Source organism: Panthera pardus, unplaced genomic scaffold (genome assembly GCF_024362965.1).
Source record: "Panthera pardus isolate Hobbes unplaced genomic scaffold, ASM2436296v1 HiC_scaffold_26, whole genome shotgun sequence".
Classification (NCBI taxonomy): domain Eukaryota; kingdom Metazoa; phylum Chordata; class Mammalia; order Carnivora; family Felidae; genus Panthera; species Panthera pardus.
In genome coordinates this window covers 11,269,942-11,295,938 of record NW_026526832.1, presented here as the reverse complement: position 1 = coordinate 11,295,938, position 25,997 = coordinate 11,269,942, and the positions used below count along the sequence as shown (strand labels likewise).

The window sequence follows — 25,997 nt, the reverse complement described above, 5'->3', positions numbered from 1 at the left end:
CTCCACCGAGAACGCCACACAGAGGCTCCTGGGTGAGAAACTAGTCCCCAGCCAACAGCCAGCAAGGAACCAAGGCTTTTGAACAACTGCATGAGTGAGCCTGGAAGGAGATCTTCCCAAGTCTTCATTTAAGACTGCAACCCCTGCTACATGCTTACTATAACCACATGACAGACCAGAACCACACAGCTATGCTGCCCCAGATTGCTGGCCTCCAGAAACTATAACAAATGTTGTTTTAAGCTGTGTCGTGTGCAATTTGTTACACAGCGGGAGGTTACTAATATATTTATTAGAACTAGAGACTTCTTTTAGAAACACAGACATAACACTAAGTTTTTAACAACAGCTTAAAAAAAAAAAAAAAAGAATGACATTTGTCTAGAGACATGACTGAATTCTGTAACATATGGGACAAAATCTTTGTGGGGTACGTTTAGAGAGGACAAAAGTATCTCATGGGAACTTCTGCTTTTAGCCATGATGTAGACTAGACCACTAGGATCAAGTCTGTACTGAGGACAAGTAGAAAAGCAGAGCTAATAATTTTTAAATGGAGAACCAGAAAAATAGTGAAGAAAAAGGAGGCCAGGATTTAGGGGAAGACAGAAATCTAAAAAGGTGAGCCTGATATTTGGAGTTGTTTCTCCCCAGAGGGTATTTACTGATTCCAGAGGGGATGGTTGAGAGGTCAGGCTGTGCTTTTGACGCTTGGGCAGTGCAAGGAGATACAGACTGGTGTCCAGGGCCTGCCAAGAAGGTGGGGCTTAGTGAACCACTGTGCTTTGGGTTTTGAGTCCAAAGGGTTGCATCCTAGACAGAAGCGTGAACTAGAACAAAAGCCCTTGCACAGACTGCAGATCAGCTTTAAATCATCTGAAAAACTGAAACTGAAATGAGGTGATCCAGATTTCTACTGGCTACAGACATCTGAGAGAAGCAAATTAAAATATACTTCCTGGGGGAAGATATCATCCTAGGCCTGAAGTTATTTCTATAGACATTTTTTCAAGTATGGCTATTTGGACACAATAAAAAATAACCATCCCCACACAAGATTATACAGCTTAATGAAAACAACTGGGAACATAATCATGCTTACTGTGTTCAAGAAGATAAAAGACAACATTGTAAATTTTGGAATAAATCTATAGAAAAAGAATTCTAGAAGCAAACAATGTAAGATCTAAGTAGATAGGTTTAATTACACATTACACATAACTGAAGAAAGAATTAGTTAACCAGAAGATGGGTCATAAAAACATCTAGAGTGAAGTATAGAGACAAAAGATGGAAAATACATAACAAAGGGAGCAGGAGACAGAGGATGTAGAGAGTTCTAACAATATAACTAGAGTTCCAGAAGGAGAAGAAAGAGAGAAGTGTAAAAGCAGTATTTGAAGATAAATAGCTGAGAACTTTATATAAAACTGAGAAAAACATACTAAGCCAAGAAGGTCTAAGAACTTCATGAAGGTTAAATAAAAAGAAAACTAAACCTTGGCTAACAGTCAAGACATAGGAAGATTATGGGTCATAGAAGAAAAAAAAATCAGACTAACATTGAACGACCAATAAAAGAAATGACAGCTGACTTTAGCAGAAAACGAAGGAAGAAAATGAAATAATATATTTAGAATGTTTAAAGTGAAACTAAATACAAAACAAAATAAAACAAAACAAAAACCTTGCCAACTGGAACTCAATACCAGAGATAAAAGTTAACCCACTCAGGTGAAATAAACAATTTAATAAAACCAGAAACTGAGGGAATTGGATACCAGTAGACCTTCACCAAAGAGAAATATTAACTGTTCTTAGAGTAAAAGAAAAGTGTTCCAGATGGACAGTCAGATGCACAGGGAAGAACAGAATAAAGCAAAATGAATCATGTAAAATGGGTAACCCTAACTGAATGTTGAGTGTATAAAACATTATCTTGTAGGAGATAAATGTCGAGACAAAATATATAGTAAGAGTAACATATATGTACGGTAGGAATTTTTTAAGTATAGTTAAAATTGTTCTAAAGGTCTGTGCATTAAAATTTTGATAAGGATATGTGTGGTAATCTCTAGGGTAACAACAGAAAGAGTAATGAAAGACTGTATAATCTCCAAATAATGGAGTGGGGGTGACTTATAAAAAAGAATCCCAATATAGCTAAAAATAGGAGAAAAAAGAACACAGAACAGGTAGCACAAATAAACAGTGGGCTTAAATCCAAATATATCAGTAATTACTTTAAAAAGAAATGGACTCAATGCTCCAATTAAAAACGTTGTCAGGGGCACCTGGGTGGCTCAGCTGGTTAAGCATCCGACGTCTGCTCAGATCATGATCTTGTGATTCAGGAGTTCCAGCCCCTTATGGGGCGAACGTGAGCCCCGCTTCTCTGTCTCTCTCTCTCTCTCTCTCCCTCCCTCCCTCGCTCTCTGCCCCTCATGGGATTCTGTCTCTCTCTCTCTCTCTCTCTCTGCCCCTCGCTCATTTGCACCCTCTCAAAAATAAGTACATACATACATAAAAATTAAATAAAATTAAAAAAATAAAAAGATTGTCAAATATTAGATGAAAAAACAAAAGTCAACTAAATTGTGCTTTTATACACAACAGATGTAGAATATAAGGATACAAAACTACTAGAAACAAATATTTTTTAAAAACCTGTACCATATATGCAGAGAATGGGGAACCAAGAGCCCATTTAGATGAGGTTATTGTAGTAGTTCCAGGTGAAGAAAACAATGGAGTAGGATGAAAAGTAAAAAACAGCTAACGGTTTTAGGTATTTTTGGAGGAAGAACCCAAAAGACTTACTAATGGACTTAGCAAAGAGTGAGAATTTTGATTTGTAGGAAGAAGAGTGAGTGGTGAGGTTCCTCTTTGGAGCACATCCTTCTCATATCCATGGTTTGCTTAAGCATCCATCTTTACAGCCCCCATGTGGTAGGAGCTATACTGTGTTCTCCAACAAGGATAATGAGGTATCAAAGTGAGACCATTTTCATCAAGACAAGACAGGTTGTAAATACTTTATAAAACAGGCAACTGTTTTTCTGACAATTTAAATGTAGTTATAAAACAATTGTGTTTGGGATTAAGTAAATGCATGCATGTGTAAAGGTATGACGATTTCAGTTTTGGTCTAAATCACTGATGGGTCAGCCTTAACATCTGCAAGACACCCTGTAGACATCCCTGCCTAACAATAACTAAAATCTCCTGTAGACCAAGTATTCACTGATAATGTACGGAAGAAGAAACTCAAATGTTGCCATTAGGGAGGCATGAATTTCAAGTGATCTCTGGTGCCTTAAAACATAAAATCCAAACTTGGTAACAGAAAGGGAATTCTTTCCCTTAATCTAAAACCAATAAACAAGATATAAAAACTTACGGATTTAGGCAAAGACCATAATTTTAATCTCTACACAATGTGAAAAATACTGTATTTTCAAAGTTTGCAATTAAAACAGAACCAAATTCTATACCTGTAAAGAAATTTTACCACTGTTATCTTTTTCTATTAGGTTAACTTTTTATTTCTAAGAAATGAAAAAACAACAAAAATAAAACCATGACTCACATCATAAGTTAGTGAATCTGCTTCATTGGCCACTGTAAGTCCAGCCAATTCTCCAAGTCCCAGTTCACTTTCAAGGGCTTCATCTGCTCCCATGATGAAGGACTTCCCAGAAGAAGGAGGAAAGGTCAATGCTTCCACTGAAGGGGGAAGACAGCAGACACATAAAAAAACTTCTAAAGTGTAAACAGTCTCTTAAGGGCATGTCTATATTTGATTATTTTTAAATGCATTCAAACACAGTAAAATTCAGTGAGCAGAAAATCCTCAAGAACTGGTTGCTTTTTCCGTATCTTAACCAAAGGCAAAGGTATCATCTAATTTGAAAAGTACAACACGAGGGGTCTGTGGGTGGCTCAGTCGGTTAAGTGTCTGACTTTGGTTCAGATCATGATCTCGCTGTTTGTGGGTTCGAGCCCCACATTGGGCTCTCCGCAGCCCCTGTAGATCCCACATTGGATCCTCTGGCTCCCTCTCTCCTCTCTCTCAAAAATAAATAAACATTAAAACAAAGAAAGAGAAAAAAGAAAAGTACAACAGGAAACAAATTCAATAGACCATTGTCCCTTCTTTTTCACTATACAAAAAAATAATACGACTAAAGCAAAGTAGGCTTTCCTCGTTTGCTATTTCATGTTAATTACTCAAATTACTTCTATCAAATATTAAACATAAGTAACAAGTGATCTGAACATTCCTGGTCTCATTCAAAATAAAATTGCTTAATTCTATAACTCGGAAGAATACAGAAAATTTCAAACGAAAATGGTTATTACAACTGGGGTGCGTGGGTGGCTCAGTTAAGCGTCTGACTCTTGATTTCGGCTCAGGTCATGATCTCACAGTTCGTGAATTTGAGCCCCACATTAGGCTCCATGCTGACAGCACAGAGTCTGCTTGGGATTCTCTCTCTCCCTTTCTCTCTGCCTCTCCCCTGCTCATGGTGCATTCTCTCTCTCTCTCTCTCTCTCAAAATAAATCAACATTAAAAAAAAAAAAGAAAGAAGTAAAATAGTTACAACTATAAAATATGCCTATATGAGGCAAACTTAATGTTGGTGTTAGAACTCAGGACTGTGTCTGGAGAGAAGGGGAGAAGCAGTAACTTGAAGCCCAAGCAGCCCTTCAAGACCCTGGTACATGTTCGGATTCTGACCGAGGCAGTGGTAACACAGCTGGGTTCACTTTGTGATAATTCACTGACCTGCTCCCTTACCACTTCTACAGTTTTCTACAGGCATAGTTCAGTTAAAAATGTCTGTTTCAAAGACATTTTCTTTTCACTATAAGTGGATTTTTATTTCAAAGACTTTTTTTATCGAAGTGTCCATTTGAACAGTTTCATTAGCCGCGAGCTGATGCCCTATCTTCTTTGTAATAGATGACACTGAACATACCAATCCAATTCCTCCAATCACCATCACAGAAGAATCAGTTAAAAGCAAAATGCCAAAGTAAAACAGGAGTTTTACCTAATTTGGTCAATAGTAGATTGTTGATTTTTATAAATGCAATTATGCTGGCAAACTGTCAAAGATAGTCTTTGAGTAGTTTTCTAGAGGTGGTTACTTTACTAATAGCAAACATTTATAAGTTGATAAGACGAATTTAACAGTTTAAACTCTGGCTGCTAAAAAATGTTTTGTTTCCTTAAAAGAAACAAGTCAATATATTAATTAGTATATGTAGAAAACTGGATTTAAAGGTGTTTTTCAGCTTTAAATTATGTAAGTTTAGATTCAATCATAAGTATTTGTTGAAGAAATGAAAGAATAGTTATGTCTTAAAAATAGAAGACCTAAGAGTTATGTCTTAAAACCCTTATAAGAACAAAGGAGAACATAAATTAAGACCTTATGCAATTAAAACCACCATGCAATAAAGCAGCAATAATAAAAATGGGTTTTACCCAAACATACCACATATCCTCTGAGGAGTTCGAGCAGCTCTCACATTAACTACTGCAGGGTGGAGACTGTTTAGGTTAGAATAGCAATTTTCATGCCAAATTTCAATCAAATGACTCACAGGAGACTATGAGACTGGGTCTTCAGCCAGGTGTTTTGTTTGTTTTCATTTCTACTGTATCCAGACAACTTTGTTCAGGTGTGAAATAAAAAGGACTCTTAAAAACAAGACTAAGATTCATGGGATTTGAGCATATACTCTGTTTGGGCTAATTTAAACAATGCTCTAAAAATGACCATGTAAAACCTTGAAACAAAGGCAGAGCTCCTTCCAGCACACTCCCTGGCTAAGCCAGCAGACCCGAGGGCCAGAGGGAACGACCATGGGCAGAACTCTAAGACTCCTTACAACTTGAGACGATAGGCCACATTTCTTCAGCTTTTACAAAATTATTTAACTGTGCCTCTTTACTATTTACAGTTAAATAATTAAAACAAAACCATTAAAACAAAAATAAAGTGATAAACATTTATAGCACACACAGGCTACGGACACTTTTTCTGAAACTAAACTGGAGACCAAGAGGCATCATTCATGGGCAAGTAAATACACCGTGTATTTCTTACATACTTTTTATATTTTTGAAAACCTTTCACTGAGGAAGAAAGCTTATAGGACCCATGTTAGAGACAGTAAGTTAGATATTCAACGCTTCAGTTTTAAGGTTCTTCAATATTTTTTTCCATGAAGGGCACTTTCTGTGGCTTATGTAATGCTTCTATACATTTGTCATTTAGTATATAGTACTTATTCTGCCTCTGTTATTAGAATGCTGCAAGATGAAATCTCTGATAAAACTCTTTAGGAGTTACTAGAACAAAAGAAAAATGAACTTCTTATCTAGACTTGATCTTAGAATAACAAACTGATTAAAATTCTCACATGGATAGTGTCAAGTGAATGTATCTCCTAGAGGACAACAAACACACCTAATGAGGTCCATGACTTCACATCTTTAATTCAAAAGACGTCTCTATATCAAAGAAATTGTGTATTTAGACTATAAAGGTGTAATGTACAAGTCTTCGTTATTTAATGTATGAGTAATAAATTCCAAGTATACTATGTATAAAATTAACTCTAATAAATAACTAACCATGTGATGGTCAAAAGTTTCATTTAAAAAGTACTCCGACCATGAAAATCTGTCCATCAAGGTTCTATCAGTTTATGTCTCTCTAAAATGTAACTGAATTTAAAACCCAAGAAAGAAAAACACTTATGATTTTTCTGTGGCTTTTTCCCAGTCTGTTTTATTCAATAAATAGTAATTTGAAGAAGCATATTCACTGCAAACAATTACAGTATTTAAATTCAAGGCAATTCTAAAAAATAAATATTGAAAAATATTTATTAATCATCAAGGTTCCTTTTACATCATACTGGATTTTCAGCTAATGTAAATACATACTTTAAAATCAATTTCTAGGGGTGCCTGGGTGGCTCAGTCAGTTAAGCATCTGACTCTTGATTTCGGGTCAGGTCATGATCTCATGGTTCGTGGGTTCAAGCCCCCACATCATGCTTTGTGTTGACAGCATGCAGAGCCTGCTTGGAATTCTCTCTGCCCCTCCCCCCACTTGCACATACACTTTCTCTCTCTCTCTCTCTCTCTCTCAAATAAATAAACATTAAAAAAAAGTTTAGATCAATTTCTACATATAAGCATTTTATCTATTTATAAATAGATAAGTCAGAACTTATGTCTAGAAAACAGGCAGAATTGTATTTAAACACCGTAAGACGGTACTGTAAAAAACTGGGAACCTAAATATCCAAAAAGGATATGGTGAAGTATCAAGTCTAAAATATAATGTGTAATCTCAAAATTATAATTATGAAAGTTGTTTTGGGACTTTATGTTACATAAATAAAACAAGATAGAATTACTCTACGTGGTGACTGTAACTTTGTAAAAAAAAATACACACAGACAAGGACTGAAAGGGAACAAAGAAACACAGTTGCAAGTGTGAGTAGACTTTCAGGTGTCCTCCCCACCCCCCCCCCCACCCCCCCCCCCCTGGTTTTCACTTATCAATGACAAACTTTAAAGAAAACATCTGAAAATATTTATGTGAATCTCAAAGTAAACATTTACTACCTATCATATAGACTTAATTTTCTTCTTGTTGCAGTAGGGTGAATAAAACAGCCTGTACATACCAAATACACGGCTTCTAGGGAGGTGGACTAGAATCTGGAGTTGGACTTGCTGTTTATGCACCCTTTTCAAGTCTAACAGATTGAAGGGGGAATCAAACCCCTTGAATGTAAGAAAGCCTACATTTGGGGAACACCGTGTCAATCAAACATACGTAAAATAAAGTTATTTTCTTAGGAAAGTCCTTTCTAATAACTGAATTTAGATATGCATTTCCCAGTAGTGTGTGTGTGTGTGTGTGTGTGTGTGTGTGTGTGTGCGCGTGTGTGTGTGCGCGCACGCGCGCGCTCGGGAGTGTCATATACTTACCTTCATCTGCCCTATTTATTTCGTGTTCTGGAAGCCTGGAGCTGGTGGGTCTGGAAGGTGAACCCACAGATGGCTGTAACGAGGGAAGTTCATCAACATCTCTCAAGTTAGCAAGCATATCTTGTAGTTTTGACCTATTGGGCCCTAGCCCAGAAACAGGGAGGAAGAGAACAAAAAAGAATGGAATTATCCAACTGCATCAAAATGGTGCCATAAACCTTATTCACATTTGCTTACATTCACCTTTAAAACTACCCTACTATATTAAAAAGTAATTACTTTCCAAGTTTTCAAATTACTTTAAAAGTTTATTTCTTGAGAAGAATTATGCTTTACATATATTTTAAAAATTAAGCTAATGGAATAATATCGCTATTTCAATAAAAAATCATGTTCATATGCAATTTGGACCATTAAAAATAACAGCATTCTTTTAATCCTTATATATTGCTCTAAATGACGACAGATACCAGGGATTGTGAAGCTACTGTGTACTGAGTTAAACGGCAACATTCCTTTTTGTCCATTTATGTGAAGTTGCATTCACTGCCTTACATCCTGAAGCTATGGTACCCAAGGTGAAGTCTCATGCCCTACTGATTACTTACCTGAACTTTGATTCTTCATTCTCCCACATCCCTGTTTTGACTGTTTTATATAGGATAGAGGCTGAAACAGATCTTCGGTAGTTTTTCCTGTTACAAGTTTAATTAAGAATGGGAAAATCTTACCCATAGTCCATTATGGTTTTTTTTCCTATACCAGCAAAGAATACAACTATTTTTAAGCAATTTTAACTACTACCTAGAAATATATTTCAAGACCGTATGATTGGAGTACACGATTTGACTGGAAATATTTCTACTGGGCCGTATCAATAGGAATCAAATTTTTCCAACAGTAAACGTTCAATTAAAAAAAAATATTTGTGGGGGTTTGTAAATTTCTGCTTCATACCAGGTCAAAGTTTTGCTTCAGTTCTGTTTTTACCATGTCTTCACTTGTTCCCAGATCACCATTTTATGAAAACAGTGTGAACTGATGATGATAAACAAAATGTGTGGAGCCTCACCCTGCAGTCCCTCTACCCTAAGATATTAAAATTTCTCCCCCTGTAGTCATTTTTCTTTGTCATACAAAAAAACTATGTGCTATATACCTGCTTGCTGATCATAATCTCCAGATTCAGGAAAGCCAATAGCTTCCATTAGTAGGAATACGGTTCCAGTCAAATGGTGCCATTTTAGATCATAAGTGCTAAATGCCAACTATAGCAATGCCTTGATATTTGACAAGAACTGAATAACCAGTATAATAGTAGGTGGATTCTACGTAAATCCTGGATACCCTTCCAAATGAGAGATTTTTTACATTTCAAAACATTATTGTAGCATAATGACTTAAAGAAATATCAACTTATGTCAACCTGAAAATTAAAATATTCTCCTTTCTCATTTATGACATTTGCATTAAAATTTCAGTGTAACTGGTTTTGCCATGGCTCTGAAAAGCCCTAGTAAATCATGTCTCATTACTGTTTAAGATCACATTTATTATCCATACATTTGGATAAAAAGTACAAAATGCTCTTAATGTTTTAATATTAATATTTCTCATTATAATTTAATTTATATTGAGAAGGCATCAAATAATAGCTCTTAGTTATGTAATCATTGGTACAAGTATAACATCAAAAATAGCCACTGACTTTTTAATCCATTCAAGTTAAATACTTGTAACTCCTAGCATATTTTAAATAAAGATTTGAATTGTTTATTAATAACAACTACGCTTTTTCCAACTTTTAAATACATGTTTCACTAAACTGGATTTTAATCCCACTTTACACTACTTTAATATCTCAAAGGATGCAATTCCTTTTGCCATAAAAGGGAGACCCATGTGCATATGGTCAACGGGAGTGGAAGCACAGGAGGTAGTTTAGCTTTGCTGTCCTAAAAAGGTGTTTTAGATGGTTTTCAGGGATGCTTGAAAGCTTCTTCAAGGTTTCTACTTTACATACTTAATTAGATCTATTGCTAAACCTAATAATTTGCATAAATATATATATATATATATATATATGGTTATATATGGTTCACAAGGCTAGCAATTTCATTTTAGCTTCCAGTTTTTATATGGCAGACATCTTATTAAAAAGAAAAAAGCTAATTGGCAATATTATTATAAATGAAATTGGCCAAAATTCTTAAATTAGAAAATAAATACTTTTAAAAGTTGTGTATTTGACTCTCTGCCCTGTATAGCATATAGTAGTGAGAGCAAATGAACTGTGTGTTATGAACACACAGAATATTCAGGGGTAGAAATTAACTTTCTGTCTCCAAGGTCTAAAATTATTTGCAGTAATTTTGGTGGATTGCCAGAGGGTCAAACTAGATGAGATTTAAAACTGTCAACAGTGAAAAATCATTGTGGTAATTAATTAAGCACATATACTTTAAAAATGAAATTATCACTATGTTTTGAATATATAGTTCCATATTCTCACAAGGCTCTAGATTTATTATTGGGATATATTATGATTCCATAATCAGAAGCATGGTTGTTTTTATTTTTTTAAGGTCACAATCAAATAACTAACCACTTAATTTCAACCCCTGAGAGCAGATGAAAACGAAAGAGACCAGGAGCAGAAAAGAAAAAGAGTAAGTGGTTTTAGGAAAACATTGGGGAAAAAAATTGGGGGATATAAAAAAGGAAAGATTTATGGTTTACAGATACAATGTTTTCCACTTACTCTTCACCCCCTTTTTCCCCTTTCTCTCCTTTTTGTATTGTTCCTTGAGTTTGGTAATTACTCCCTGGTCCACATTCCAGGCTTCAGGCATGAGACACTGGTCTTCCTTTTCTAAATAGAGTGAAACAAATGAAATAGCCTTTTTAAATTAAATATTGAACACTATAAGTCAATTCACTGTTGTGTCACTGAATGACAACAACCATTTTCTTCAATGTAACACTAATTTTAAAGTTATTGCTTATTCTTTAGATATATAAGTCATACAAAATGTAATATCTAAGAAACGACAATTCAATTTCCTAGGTAATAATATTAAATTTCTCTTGAAAGAAACAGAAAAAAACACTAGAAGATTTGAGTGACTTTTATTAAATTAAGCCCCACAACTCTATAATGAGAAGCCCTCATTTTCATTCCATTTTCTGAATTCAGTTATGACTGACTCACAAAAAAAACACTTATTAATTTATGTAATGAGAGAAGATTATTATTAAGAGATTATACAAAACAGTCTTCAATGATCTTTTCATTTCAAAAATTTTATATTTTTGGCATGTGTTCATCAACTAATCATTTTTTTTACAGGCCTTATAAACAGCACTTTGTAAACTTATCAATCAACCTTCATTCAAAATTTAAAGCAATTTAAGTGATTTGTTAGCCTATAAGTTCTTAAACAGGAAACTGAGCTTCTAGCAGATAAGAAATTCAATCATTAATTTTCACTATTTCAAGAGAAGAAAATTTAAGGAGTAAATATGTTAAATATTTTATACTTAGTATAAATTTATATGCTATATAACATTATGTGTTAGCTCAGAACTCTTGCTTGAACTCAAGACTCATATCCAACTGCCCACTCTACATTTCCACGAGAAATTCTAAAAGATATCTCCAACTAAACATATAAAATCAAATTCCCCCCTTTTCCAAATCCAATGTTTCATCCTGCCATTTGCTCAGACCAAAAAACTCCCTTTCTTCCACACCTCACATCAAATATTTCAGGAAATACTGTTTTTTCTACCTTCCAAACACATCCAGAATCTGACTACTTAGCACATACACTACTTTTCTAATCACTCTGTCTCTTGCTAGAATTACTACAATAATTGCCTCCTTTCCCCTAACATCAAGATTATTACCAACAATGGCTACTATAGGTAGTCTTTCTCAATACAGCAGCCAGAATGATGCTTTAAAAGTCAGACCATGTCACCCTTCTGCTCAAATTCCCCTGTGGTTCCCCATGTCACCAGTGGTCTACGGCCCTACACGATTTGATCATTTGTTACCATATTCATATTCCCCTTAGAATCACTCTGCGTCAGTCATTCTGGTGTCCCAGAATTCCTCAAGCATATGAGGGCTACTGCTATCCTGGGGCATTTGCTGTAGCTTTTTTTTTTCCTGAATATTCCTCCCCTAGATATCTTACTGTCAACCCATCAATCCACTTCAAGTCTTTTGTCCAGATGTTACCCCTCAATGGGGCCTACCCCATTACAATTTTAAATTGTAATCTGTCTCCTCCAGGCCACCCTGAGCCCAGCACTCCCTATCTCCTTTACTCTGTTCTACTTTTTCTATTTCCCATAACATTTATCACCTTCTGACATGCTCTATCATTTATGTTTATTGCTTACTGGTTATATTCCCTTAGTAGACTATATGGACCACAGGGGTAAGGATCTTCACCAAATGACTTGGCACATAGAAGGCACTTTATCAATATTTGTTGGATGACTGGAATAAATCTAAATGAATCAGAACAAACAGGAATCTATTTTTAACAAGTTTAAATTTCAATCTACAGTTTTAAAAACTTTATTGGGCCTCTGAATATACTAAACATAATAAATTTTAAAACTCTCAACATTTTTATAGCTCTAACTATAATCTATCAATAATAAAAATACTCTATTTTTCCAGAAAGATCTAACAATTTAAAATGTTACTATTTCGGGGCGCCTGGGTGGCTCAGTCGGTTGGGCATCCGACTTCGGCTCAGGTCATGATCTCACGGTTCGTGGGTTTGAGCCCCGCATCAGGCTCTGTGCTGACAGCTCAGAGCCTGGAGCCTGTTTCAGATTCTGTGTCTCCCTCTCTATCTGCCCCTCCCCCACTCCAGCTCTGTCTCCCTCTGTCTCAAAAGAAACATTAAAAAAAATGTTAATATTTCATCAATCAGCTCTTAGTAATAAATTAAACTGGGTAGCTTTTGGATCCTAGAGTGTCTTCCATTTTTTTTTTAATTAAAAGTTAAACCTTATTGTTATCTTCACTAGACTCACAACAATAGTAATGGAAGGTCACAGAAGATGTGTGGTGAAATCTATTACTTGCCAGAAACTAACAAAATTCTTTTTTTTTTTAATATATGAAATTTATTGTCAAATTGGTTTCCATACAATTGGTTTCTATGCCTTGTACAAACTGATGAAATCTGCCTAGAATGAGTAACTACAATTTTTTAAATCTGTACTTCTTTTTGCACAGAAGATGCCAGAGATGAGTCTCTAAAACCCTCTATTACATTCTCATACTCAACAATTTCTACAAAATCTAGATTTACAAGTTCTACTCTCTAGGCAGAAAACGCAGAACTGTCTGCATACGGATTCAAATTATTTTCATGGATATTGCTTATATTTAAAAAAAAAAAATAAGATAACCAATACAACTTTCTTTAAACAGACACACACATGCACACACACACACACACAGATATATACACCAGATAAAAGGTGACAATAGTAAAAAGTTCATAGGATGTTCAACATTTCAACATTATGAGAAATTTACAGTGTTCTTCAAGATGTTGCCCTGCTGGTAAAATACTGGTTTCTTTTACTTAACGTCTCTGGTGGGATCCGTATGCTTCCTTACCCCATTCCGTTCCATCGCCTGCACTTCTAGACTCACTGTCTCCTTCCTCTGACGTAACCAAGAAGTCAAACTCCTTTAGGGCTTCTTTTGTATCTCGATCTTCACTGCTATCAGGCAATGCTTTTTTCCTAACGATCTAACGAAAAAACATGCTAAATTAAAATTTTAGGATATATTATGGAATTTCTTTCTTTATTTTTTTTAACGTTTATTTATTTTTGAGACAGAGAGAAACAGAGCATGAACGGGGGAGGGTCAGAGAGAGGGAGACACAGAATCTGAAACAGGCTCCAGGCTCTGAGCTGTCAGCACAGAGCCCGACGCGGGGCTTGAACTCACTGACCGCGAGATCATGACCTGAGCTGAAGTCAGCCGCTTAACCGACTGAGCCGCCGAGGTGCCCCTGGAATTAATTTAAATAAAGAAAAACAGTATCCCTTTCTCATCGAATGAGAAAACCCAACTATTGGTTTCTTCAGAAAGTAGATCTTCGTTATGTTAAATAGCTGTAATACCTAACCAAATCAATGGAAAACAGGGGTCATTTTGAAAAGATACACATTACACATTTTAAAGTAACCATTTAAACTTTGTTCAATGATGGCCTGTTTTAAATAAACGAATGAAATCAGATATTGAAAACATTGTTATAGTCGATGAAAAATGTCCCTGACATACTACAGTACTAGGAGAACCACAACCATCTCTTACATTTCTTGGAGGCAGCCTGTGTAACGTGTAGACATTCTATTCTAACCAAAATGAGAAACGTGTCACACAACAGTGCAAAGGTTTTACAGAATATAACCATGATAAAGGTTAACTCTACTACATCATTCCCTTAAAAATCTAAAATCCCAAAATGCATGCCTTAAGACTTAGAAAGTATTCGGTTAGAGGGGGAAAAAAGGTTCCCATTACTATTTCTACTGTTCCAACCTGGCATCAGTTTTCTCCAATAACTCTCTACATATTTAAACTTTTTCTAAAACCTTGATCTTTCAGAGTGTGACTTAACTTAGATTTACTAGAAAATCTGGCAAGGGCTGTTATGTCTCATTCTATCTATTTAGGAATGTCTCTGGAATCACAAATCCAGTTGAAGGATTAAAATTTAGGCTTAAGGCATGCAGTGGTAATTTTTGAGATCTATATGCCAATACTCGTTATGAATCATCTTCTTTTTAGTCACCTGCACCACTAAGAGCCCAAAGAAATTAGGATGACTGGTTTGCAGTTTCTTTTGCTACAATGGACTCAGTATCTCAACTTCTCCAGACCTCAGCTTCTTCATTTCATGCAAAATGGAAATAGCATGAGATGATCAAACTGTATCAGTGGGTTATTGTGAGTGGTTTAAAATTTTAAGGGTTCAACAGACTCATCAATAGGACAGACTAGAGTCTAGAAACAGACTCTAAGAGATAACAAATACCTGACTTGTATTACCCTGTTCTCCTGCTCATTCCTGGTATCACTTACCAATCATAGTGCTTTTCATCTAAGATCAGATACAGTCTCAAAAATCCTTCTCAGTGCAGCACTCCAGGAAGCCACTATCAGAAGAAGAAAGCTGGTGCAATGAATGAAACCTTATCTGCCTTAACTGTCCTGGTGTGTGTGTGTGTGTGTGTGTGTGTGTGTGTGTGTGTGTGTGTGTGTGTGTAAAAACTGAATAGGAGAAATCAAGGATTCTTTAATGCTGCTAGAATAACTGGTTTAACTATTCAGAATATTTCCCTAAAATCAAGACATACTTTTATGTTTACAGCATATTCCAATCTCCCATCTACGAATCTATTAAACAAACAAAAAAAGCAAGACCAGTTTGACATACTGTGGTACAGAAAAACCATGCGGAAGGTGAATTCTTTTGTAACCACATGCCAATAATTTGTTCTAATTTTCCCTGGGCGGCCAGACCAAGGTCAAAAAGTATCTCTCAAGAGTTATGCCAAGAGAAGATGCTAACCTTCATTGCTCCACAAACACACTGCCTAATCCCTCTTCTTTTACCCTAGAGGCTTGATCCCTCTCTTTCCTTGACCCTGATGGGACACCAGGTATAAATTAGATAGGCCATCACCAACATCTTGTAGATAGAGAATTCTTGTTCTCGATGCTTGACAAAAAGGGCAGAGAAAATACAGACTTACATAGAAATTCTGAATGTATTTTCAACATTCTCATTACTAAATATGGTATTAAGTCACAAAATTAACTCCTAATCTGTTCTAGGTTTCATCTCCTCCACATAACCTTATGAATGAAAATATGGCAACCTGCAGATCACTGTCTATCAAGTCTCCCCAACCTAAATAAATTAAAACTCCTGTGGGTTTTTTTTTTTTGTTCTTTTTTTTTAATGTTTATTTATTTTTGAGAGGGAGAGAAACAAGAGTGTGAGCGGGGGAGGGGCAGAGAGAGAGGGAGACACAGAATCAGAAGCAGGCTTCAGGCTCTGCACTGTCAACACAGAGCCCGACGAGGGGCTCGAACTCACGAACTGCGAGATCATGACCTGAGCCGAAGTCGGATGCTCAACCAAATGAGCCACCCAGGCACCCCAAAACTCCTGTGTTTTTAATGGTTAGGCATACAAGAAAAGTATGGTTACCAACAAAGAGTAGGATTAGTAAATGGGAAGGGGTGGGGTTTGTTGTAATAAGCACGTATTACTTTTCCTTACATCTAAGGTTCCACTCCACTCTTACCTTCAGTGAGTTTACAAATCAGCTTAAGAAATTAAGGCAGATACAAAAAAGTTAGGAGTTGTACAGGGTGCCACAAAGATTAGAAAAAGGGATAGAAGGTCCCTTTTCAAATCATTAGAAGAAATATAACATAAATAGGGATAAGACTGTGACTAACACAACAGTTAATGATTCTTAATCCCATTACTTTTCTTCCTAAGTATCTGAATGTGAAGACTAAATCTTGCTGGTGAAGTTACCCTTCAAAATTTTAAAGATAATCACTTTATATATACATGTATAATTTCAAGATCATTATTACACATAACTAATGGTACTATGATAAGAATGAAGACCATGATGGTAAAGAAAAATAAGATGAAGAGGTTGATCATGAGGAAGAAGAAGGAAAGAGGAGGAAATGATCCAGAATGTAACTCAAAGAACAATCAAACTGTAATAGAGGGTAAAGAGCAAGATAAGAGAACACAGCAGTTTTTTGAAGATACCACAATACTATTTTATAGCCTACACACAAATAAAAGTTACTAATGGCTTTGTTCCTATATTTTCGTAGTTGAATCTATTAAACGATTTTGATTAAAGAAATAACAGTTTAAAAACCTGTTTGTTCATGAAACATTTTAATAGAATAATTTTCAGCCATTCTCTATATAGCTTCATGATACGTTTTCTAAGTCATGCTTATTCATTGCTACACAGAGTTAGACTTTGAAAGTCCTTTTGGTATGTGGCTATTAACCTGCAGCCATGAAAATGAGTGTACAGTATCCTAAAAATTAGCAAAGCTTTACAAAGAAATTATTTGTTTAGAGATATTTTTTCCTGAAAAGCTAAAAGGATTTTTGAATCCAGTGCTTAAATGGGGTTAAGTATTTTATATTAGCTGTGCCTTCACTGCTTGGTCACAGAATTGCTACAATCTGCACTAACTGGAAGATAGGAGATCTTTATGAATTTGATTACTTAAAAATTCTTGAAACCAGTTTACGGTTAGGAATTTCTAGGAAGACCATACTTAATACTTAGAATAATCAACTTACAGATTTTCTTAATATTTAAATCAATATAATGGCTAACAAGTAATGTAAAGCATCATAATCAGCGATCATTTACCACTGAGTTACGAATAAAGTATTTTGATGGGAAAATATGATCTCAATGCAATCAGCCCATAAAAATCACAAGGCAGTAGAAAATTTCCAAATGACTAGGACAGAGAAAAGGGATCATACAAGTTTAGGCATTTTCTTTTCATATAGGAAATTAAAACACATGCTATTACTACGTATTTGCATACGAAAAATTGGGGGTGACTACTTGAAGTTCAAATAATGCCCATGACAAGCCTGTACCAGCAGAATGCTACTGAACAGTGGCTCAGGGAAATAAGAATCTGGAAGTAATAATTTGAGAGTCTCTGATGGAAGCAAACAGCATCAAGAACAGAGGAGTTACACCCAGAAAGCGTATATATCATTTTCATATACAACATCTCATTTATTCCTCACAAAATCCTCTGAGGATAAGATGGGTATTATAACCTCTGTTTTACAAAGTATAAAACTAAGCCTGAAGGATAAGAAGCACAGGTAACTAGTAACAGAAATGGGACTTAACCCCAAGGCTTTCAACTCTAGGTCCAGTCAGCTTCCCTACCTTGCTTTCTACCTTACTCTTCTTAAATACACATGGAAGAGGAAATGTAAACATTTTTCTAAACAAAGCATGACCTCATCTATTACTTAAAAGAGGAGAAGGATGGGAAGACGAAGAGAGAGAAGAGAGGAGGAGGAGGAAAAAGAAGGGAGGAAAAAAGAAGAGAGGGAAAATAACAAGAGGGGCTGAAGGTGACAGAACGGAGAAGGGAAGAGAAGGGAGAAGAAGCAAGAGACACTTCTTATTCCAGGAAACTACCATAGGAAAGTCAATAAATTTATGAAGATCTAAACAAAACTGCAGAATAACTTTAAATCTGTTTGAAGAAATCTAATGGAAGAGTTCTGAGAGTCTCTAACATTTGTCTACCAAAGCAACCCAGGCAAAAGTCACAAAAACCTCATCAATTAGAGGTGATGCCAGTCGCCATCAGGCACCATAATGGGTCTGTCAGTTCTATTGTCTTATAGCACCAATAACGCTTCATTGGTACAACACACACATTTTTACCACATTCACCAGCTCTGCAGAAATACTGAAATGTTTAATGAGCTAACAAGTCAAAGAGTAAGGACCTTTCAAGATTTTTTTTTTATATTTTAAGTAATCTCTCCACCCAACATGGGGCTCAAACTCACAACCCTGAGATCAAGAGTCACATGTACTACTAACTGAGCCAGCCAGGTGCCCCAAAGAGTGAGGACCTTTAAGAGAAAGCTGCAATCCTAAAAATATTCTTGAATTTTAACTCAATACTAAAACCTCTTAGATTAAATATCCCCAAATTCACACACACACAAAAAGTTAAGAGTTTAGGTTGAAGAACACAGATTATTTTTAAAGTACACATCATGATCCCTAAAAATATTAATATCTGAGTAACCAACTCACCGTTGAAGTATCAATGATGCTTTTTTCTCTTCCATCAATGTCATCATCTTCATCTTCATCACTGAAATCTGCAGCTGCACTTTCAAGGAATTTGAAATTATCCAGCACAGAGGCAGAATCTGTTAACTCGGATTTTCTGGTTTAAAACATGTACATCTTGCTCAGTTCATTTTTTAAACTTAACATAAGAATTAATCCATGATATGCTGCATTAACTTGTCTATATTATAACTATGACCCCTCAAATCATGTTATGAATGACACTGATTCTTATCCATTACATTTCCATGGATTTTAATTGGAAAAGCACTATAGGAAGTGGTTACTCTTAAAGTACTTTACAATCATAACTATTCAGACTAATGGCCCCTCCTGATTCAGTATTCTTTTGATCCTTAAGTCAAACTTAATGTATTTCTTTTTAAAAATATTTTTCTTTTTAAACATTTAAAAATATTTTCTATTTTTCTCTATTCTTTTACTCTCTGCAACTCTTCCTCCAACAATATAAATTTCTATAACTAAAAAAATAACTAGTAGGTCAATTTTCTCTGATGCAATCTTACATTTCTGCTGAACAGCTAAGGAGCTGAAAAAAGTAAATGTGCACATGAAATAACTTATTAGTCAAACTAATATTACTACAAAACTTGATCGTGTTAATGAATAAACCATTCATTTTCAAAATGAGTGACTTTTCAAACATATACAATTTTAATTTAGTCCCTCAAAATAAATCTAGTAAATAATTTCCTAATAGCCAGAATAGAATGATTTCTCTCCAGTTCATTAGGAAATGTTTTAGATAAAGGCATTTTCTTAAAAAAAAAAAAAAAAAAAAAAAAAATTAACCACAACTACGGACAAAATTTTCAAAACAGATACATCTCAAATTTCAAATCTGTTGAGAGCTTTGTTTTTGGGTTTTTTCCACCCTATTCTCTATCCCTACATAAATCAGACAGATTCAGAATAATACCCTTTTCAGTTTCAAAACACAGGTCAAGGACAAAACACAAGACAATTAGAGTGGTCTTTTCTGAACATCTTTACAATGACTTACAATAATCCTTTAGGTAAAACTATAATCAGGAATAAGGTCTGCATTGTTTGTATCTTCACAAAGAAACAATCTAATCTTACATTTATAAAAACAAGTTAATGTAGTCTTAGTTATTACTGAATACATTTAAGAAGGCTCCAATGACATTTGTTTAGAGAACTTATAAGTCCTATTTTTGAGCCTTTACCCATATCCCATAATTTTAACGTTCCAACTAACAGAAACGATGTTCCTACTAGAAAATGTATAGAGTTCAATTTAAACCATTCTTATGGCTTTAACATGCATTAAAATGAAGTAACATAATATTTAGACTTTCATAGAATCTTTGGCTTTTTATTTAAGAATCATGCCAACATTTTTTTCAATAAAGAATCTCCTTATTTAACTGTTCATGTTCATTTTAAACAAAATTACATGTAATTGTATGACATATGATCCAAAATGCAAAACAAAATATTTCAAATAGCTATTGAATTTCTCACACTGATTCTATCAATTAAAAACATAAACTTAAAATAGATAATCTTCAAAAGAAAGAGGGGTTACAGTATTATTAAATACACAAACATGGTTAAGAAAAGTTTTACTTCTAAAAAATTTGAGGAATTTATAGGAGTTCTAGGTCACCAGGAATGAAATTTCATTTTTACAGATTTGAACTGAACTTTGAAAGACGATCTTTTGTGAAGTTCTAATAGTAAGTGACTGAGCTTCAAGATATTAAAATCTGTATTAAATCTATAAATTTCAAGCAAATAAAAATATCTTAAACAAAAAATATTATAATAATCACAAATAACTCTAATCCCTATAGGTTATCTTCTACCAAATGAAATTTCCATTTTTTAATTAAACTTTATAAAAAATTATTCCTGTAACAGTATCTAAAATTGCAAGTATCACAAGTGTCACCCATAAACCAAAATTATTTAGTAACCCAGACAAAATACTTACCCAATCATTGCTGTCTCTTTAACTTCAGCCTCTGTGCCATTTATAACTGAGTCCTGATTTCTGTCATCTTCCCTGTCCGTGACGTCACTTGAAAAGCCCAAGAGAGCTCGTACTCGTTTAGATTTCACATCTAGAATAGTATCCGTGTAACCCACCTCCTGTAGATACCTGTGTGCGAAGAGGATCCTTACAATCCAGTCATTTTGGAATCAGTATTCTATAACTTAACATGTAAATAAAAGTATTTCTTTAAATTCATTGCCTGCAGAAGACTTAACAGTACAGTACTATGCTGGTAAGACTGGCTAATAAATAATCTTCCAGCTGCCAGATGGAGATGTCTCTTGCAGTACCAGCCTCTACGGTCACTGAAAAAAATCAAAGAACTATACAATACACTATTCATTACATTTATCATAAGAAGAAGCTGTTCCTTAATATACCTAATAGCACATTCTTTCTTCTAGGCAGGATTGGAGCAAACTCACTCTCAGATCCTTAATAAATTACTATTTTATAACAGTAATTATTATAACCAGTACTCTTTTTACATTTCTGCTATAAAGTGTTTTTGGATCAACTGTCTGAGAGCTAGAGAGAATATTTCTAGAATATCTGCTTTCCTCCAAGACATACAAGAAGAGTACATTCCAAAGAGTCATTTCTACAGAAAGGAAGCTGTTATCCTAAGCCAACTCTAAAGTAAAAATAGCCCACAATTCAATTGTGGATGTGGGATGCGTGTGTTCACGTGGGTGTGTGTGATACTGAAAGCCAGCGGCACGGAAAAAATAGGTTTGTACTGAGAGCTAGACCTGGTTCTAAAGCCCATTTCTGCCACTTTCTTCCTGTGTAACTTTAATTCTCCTGAACTTCAGCTTTCTTCCCTCCTAAGAGTGACACATCTAATACATTGGGTGGCATACAGAAGGCATTCGTTATCCTTTAACAGCAAAGATCGATCAAAAAAGACCAAAAACAGCAGCAGCAAAAACATGAAAAAGGCAAACGTCATGCCAAAATACTGTCATTAACAAATGTGACAGACAATTATTAGGCATGAACCTATAAGTAAGCATCAAGTCTATGAAATGAAAGAGAAAACAAAGGTAGACAAGATAATTAGTTTCAGGTCAGTTTATTTCAAGATCAGGTATTAACAGATTACAGCTCAAAGAGATATTTCACAAAGATGTGTGACTGAAATGGAGTTAAGTGTATCTTACCAAATCAAGACACTCATTTTTCAATACTATCCAATATTTATAGAAAGGTTTTGATGAGGGGCACTCAGGTGGCTCAGTAGGTTAAGCGTCTGACTCTCGGTGTCAGTTTAGGCAATGATGTCACGGTTAGTGAGATCAAGCCCCGCATCAGGCTCCATGTTGGCGGCACAGAGCCTGCTTGGGATTCTGTCTCTCCCTCCCTTTCTGCTCTTTTCCTGTATGTGCACATGCACACTCTTGCTCTCTTCTTTTAAAATAAAATAAACTTAAAAAAAAAAAAGGTTTTGATTAAAATCTGAATAAATGTTTAACTTTCCTGAATTTAATTAGTTGTTCTTACAAACCAATACAAAGGTGTTATATTTTTCTGTTTTTAACATTTGATACATACCTATCTCTGTCAACAAAATCACATTACAAGTAACGGTTTTAAAAACTGCTCTTTCCATAGGTAAGTTGGCTTTACTAAAGAAAACCTCCTTATTCATTGATAGAATGTCACCTTTTCTTTGAGGGGGCAGACTGTGAATCTTTTAAAAGTTTTTGAAAATTCTCTCTCAGATTGCTCACTATGATAACCACTTCTCATTTTAAAAATCATCACTTTAAGAACACTCATTTATAAAAAGAAAAATTCATAATCATATTTAAGACCAAAGTGAGGGCACCAGTGAAAACCACTTATTAAATATTAGTGAATTCTCATTTTCTTTAACTTTGAATAGATAACAAATACATAAAAGGACACATTTTAATATTCTGTCTGCCATTAGTCAAAAGGAATGGCCGGCACAAATCCACTCTGGAAACCATAGATGTAGACTATTCACAGGAAACCCCAAAATACAAAACAGGTAGTAAATTTCATTTTACTGAAGCACAAATTAGAATACCAATTTCAAATGTGATATGCAAGAGCCAGGCAGTGAGCTGGTAAAGTGGGTTATAACCTACCACCTGACATCTGAACCTCATTCCAGCTTTGTTTCCTCTTTATAGTCTCAAAACACATTTTATAGGAGAAAGTACATGTTAGTGCAATATCTGCAAATTGGGAAAATTAAAGAAGCTCTTCAATTTATTTAAAATAGAAAGTTTAAAAAACATAACCCAAAATTTCACATCTTAATATTGATTAGACCTCTATTAGGACACACGTATATTCATGTACAAAAGATGCAAAAATAACTTTAGGAATACAGAATTCTTTAAAATGTAAACATAAGCATATATTAAAATTTAGAAGCTTAAAATTAATCTCTGAGGGATGCCTGGGTGGCTCACTCGGTTAAGCATCCAACTCGATTTTGGCTCAGGTCATGATCTCACGGTTTGTGGAATTGAGCCCCAGGTCAGGCTCTGCTCCCAGTGTGGAGCCTGCTTGGGATTTTCCCTCTCTCTCTGCCCCTCCCCCACCCCCCTCAAAATAAATAAATAAGCACTTATTATATATACTCTTTGATAAAGCTAAAATTGTAAAATAAAAGAATTTATTCTTGGTAATTCTTGTTAATATTTAATAAAAAATGAATTCTACCACAGGGGGGAAAATGTGTAATATGAAAAAGGAACAGTAATTCAATTAAGTTTTTTCATACCAGCAGTCTAACAATAAAAGAGATAATATTATTGTACTGAGTTGCAAATGCAAAAAAAATATATATGTATATATCTATAGATATATCTATATAGAGATATATCTATAGATATATATATATAGATATGTACCCTGATGAAATATACTTCTCTTTGTTTAACCACAGGATACTTACTGTCTGAGTAGTTGTCGACCTTGTTTCCACATTAACTGGCTGTTTTGTTGTGGCTGTACCTCTGTTTCATTACCTTCATCTGGAAAACATTAAATCATAATAAAAATGCCTTGCTTTGTACATTAGAGAGTATCTCAATTCATAAAATATGTCCAATAAAAATTTATTAGATCAGAATATGCAAAACTACACTGTAAGGTATGTTTTAGGACAATGTAAATTCTGTTTTTTAAATCTAATTTCCATAACAAAATATAAATTCATTATAGCTACTAGATTCCCCTGAGAGTAGCAGAACTAAAATAACGACATTTTCCCAATCTCTAGTAGCCTAAGAATTTTCCTCCAGGACAAAGACTGACTCAAATCAAGTCATACAATAGGAGTCCAATGAAAGTGTTATGGAGCACCACATCAGAACTAGAACAAAGTACTCAGGAATGATGACAGAAAAGCCAGTCTGGTAAAGAGTAGATCTAGGTAAGAAATAATTTCAATCCACATCTATTTCCTTCACTAGTTATTAAGTAAAAACCTCAAGTATTCTTTTGAAGACATTCCTTGAATGAAAACCACCTAAGCCCTGTAAAACTTTAATTCATCATTTGGTAGACGCTGAACCCTTTTAAGATAGTAAAATGAAAAGAGCCCTCTCTGTGATAAATCTGGACTACAGAATTTCCAAACTATACTCTGACTCAACTTTAAAAATACAAAAAACAAAAACAAAAACAAAAACAAAAAGTTCACACTTTTCATCAGCCCTTGATTGAACTGCAAGAAACTGTGATCTCTTACAGGGTTTTATTCAAGTGGAGATATAAGAGAGATTGGGAAAATTTGTTTTATGATTTTGATGTTAAGCATTTACTATGTTCCAGATGCTATGTTAAAAACACATATGTTATCTTTTTTAATCTTTACAACCCCAAATCCCCATTTTAAAGATGAGCAAGATGAGTTTTACAAGTTAATTGTAAGATTCCCAAGTTAGAAACACAGTTGTAAGTGCTGAAATCACATGTGACTCCAGAGTTCTGTTTCCCTCTACATGCTCTCACTACAGTGAGAAGAAATTAAAGAAATAAGTAAATGAGAATTTGGTCTTCCATTTTCGTTTTTCTCCTAAAATAGTTAGGCCAAGCTCTGTGATATACCAAAGAAATAGCAGTACAGTGGGGGGTGGGAGGGGTTAAGATAACTTAAAAAGATAAGAGTACTTTGGGATAGGACGACTTCAGAGGGTATACTTTAAAAAAAAAAAAAAAAAAAAAAAAGAGGGCAAAATGATGTCCCAATATTAAGGAAAAACAACACATCTGCTTCCATTGACCCACAAATTCAGGAACTATGGTTCACAAATTGTTCCACAAATTCAGGAATACACTATGGTATGTTCTAAATATATCTATCCCCTTTTTAAGTGAAGTAAGTAACCTATACCTGCCAAGTGAGAACATGTGCATTGGCATTTCAAAAGACTAAAAATTTCAGATGTGAAAGAACTTTTGAGATCATTTAACTTCCCATCAGTAATGGCCCGAATTCTTTCTATACTATCCTCAGATACACTCAACTGTCTTTGCCTACTTTGGCAGCTCATGATGTTATTACCAAAGTGTGACACACGCACTCAGTGGAATACTACTCAACAAGGAATGAACACACCAACACGAATGAATCTCAAATGCATTGTGCTAAGTGAGAAAAGCTAGAATCAAAAGGCTATATTTATTCTGTATGATCCTGGAATTCATATGAGTTTCTGGAAAAGGCAAAACTACAGGAACATAAAACAGATTAGCGGCTGCTCAGGGATTAGAGTGGGGAAGAAGGGTAGTAGGAACAAGACCATATATGTTTGTGAAAACACTAAAAAAGGTAAATTTTGCTTATGTAAATTATATCTTAATAAAAAATAAATTAAGCCAAATCAAATAAGAATGCATCTTCACCCTCTTTAAAAAATAAAGTGTATTTGTATACTGATATAAAATCTGACTCCCTGGGTAACGTATTTTTTTTTAAAGTCTTGG

At 34.8% G+C, this 25,997-nt stretch overlaps 1 protein-coding gene across 4 annotated transcripts in view; it reads right to left on the bottom strand.

Annotated features, from left to right (window-relative positions):
• Positions 1–25,997, bottom strand: part of STRN (striatin) — a 93,683-nt gene that overhangs the window by 22,455 nt on the left and 45,231 nt on the right. For 2 of the 4 annotated variants that reach the window (XM_019447564.2, XM_019447573.2), the window contains exons 4-11: positions 23,962–24,040; positions 20,964–21,131; positions 18,944–19,079; positions 13,680–13,815; positions 10,788–10,898; positions 8,635–8,721; positions 8,027–8,170; positions 3,590–3,726 (exon numbers count right to left, since the gene is read on the bottom strand). In XM_019447564.2, the coding sequence (XP_019303109.1) occupies positions 3,590–3,726; positions 8,027–8,170; positions 8,635–8,721; positions 10,788–10,898; positions 13,680–13,815; positions 18,944–19,079; positions 20,964–21,131; positions 23,962–24,040 (998 nt within the window). The remainder of the gene's footprint in view (positions 1–3,589; positions 3,727–8,026; positions 8,171–8,634; positions 8,722–10,787; positions 10,899–13,679; positions 13,816–18,943; positions 19,080–20,963; positions 21,132–23,961; positions 24,041–25,997) is intronic. The other 2 variants (XM_019447584.2, XM_019447592.2) reach the window with 1 other exon arrangement.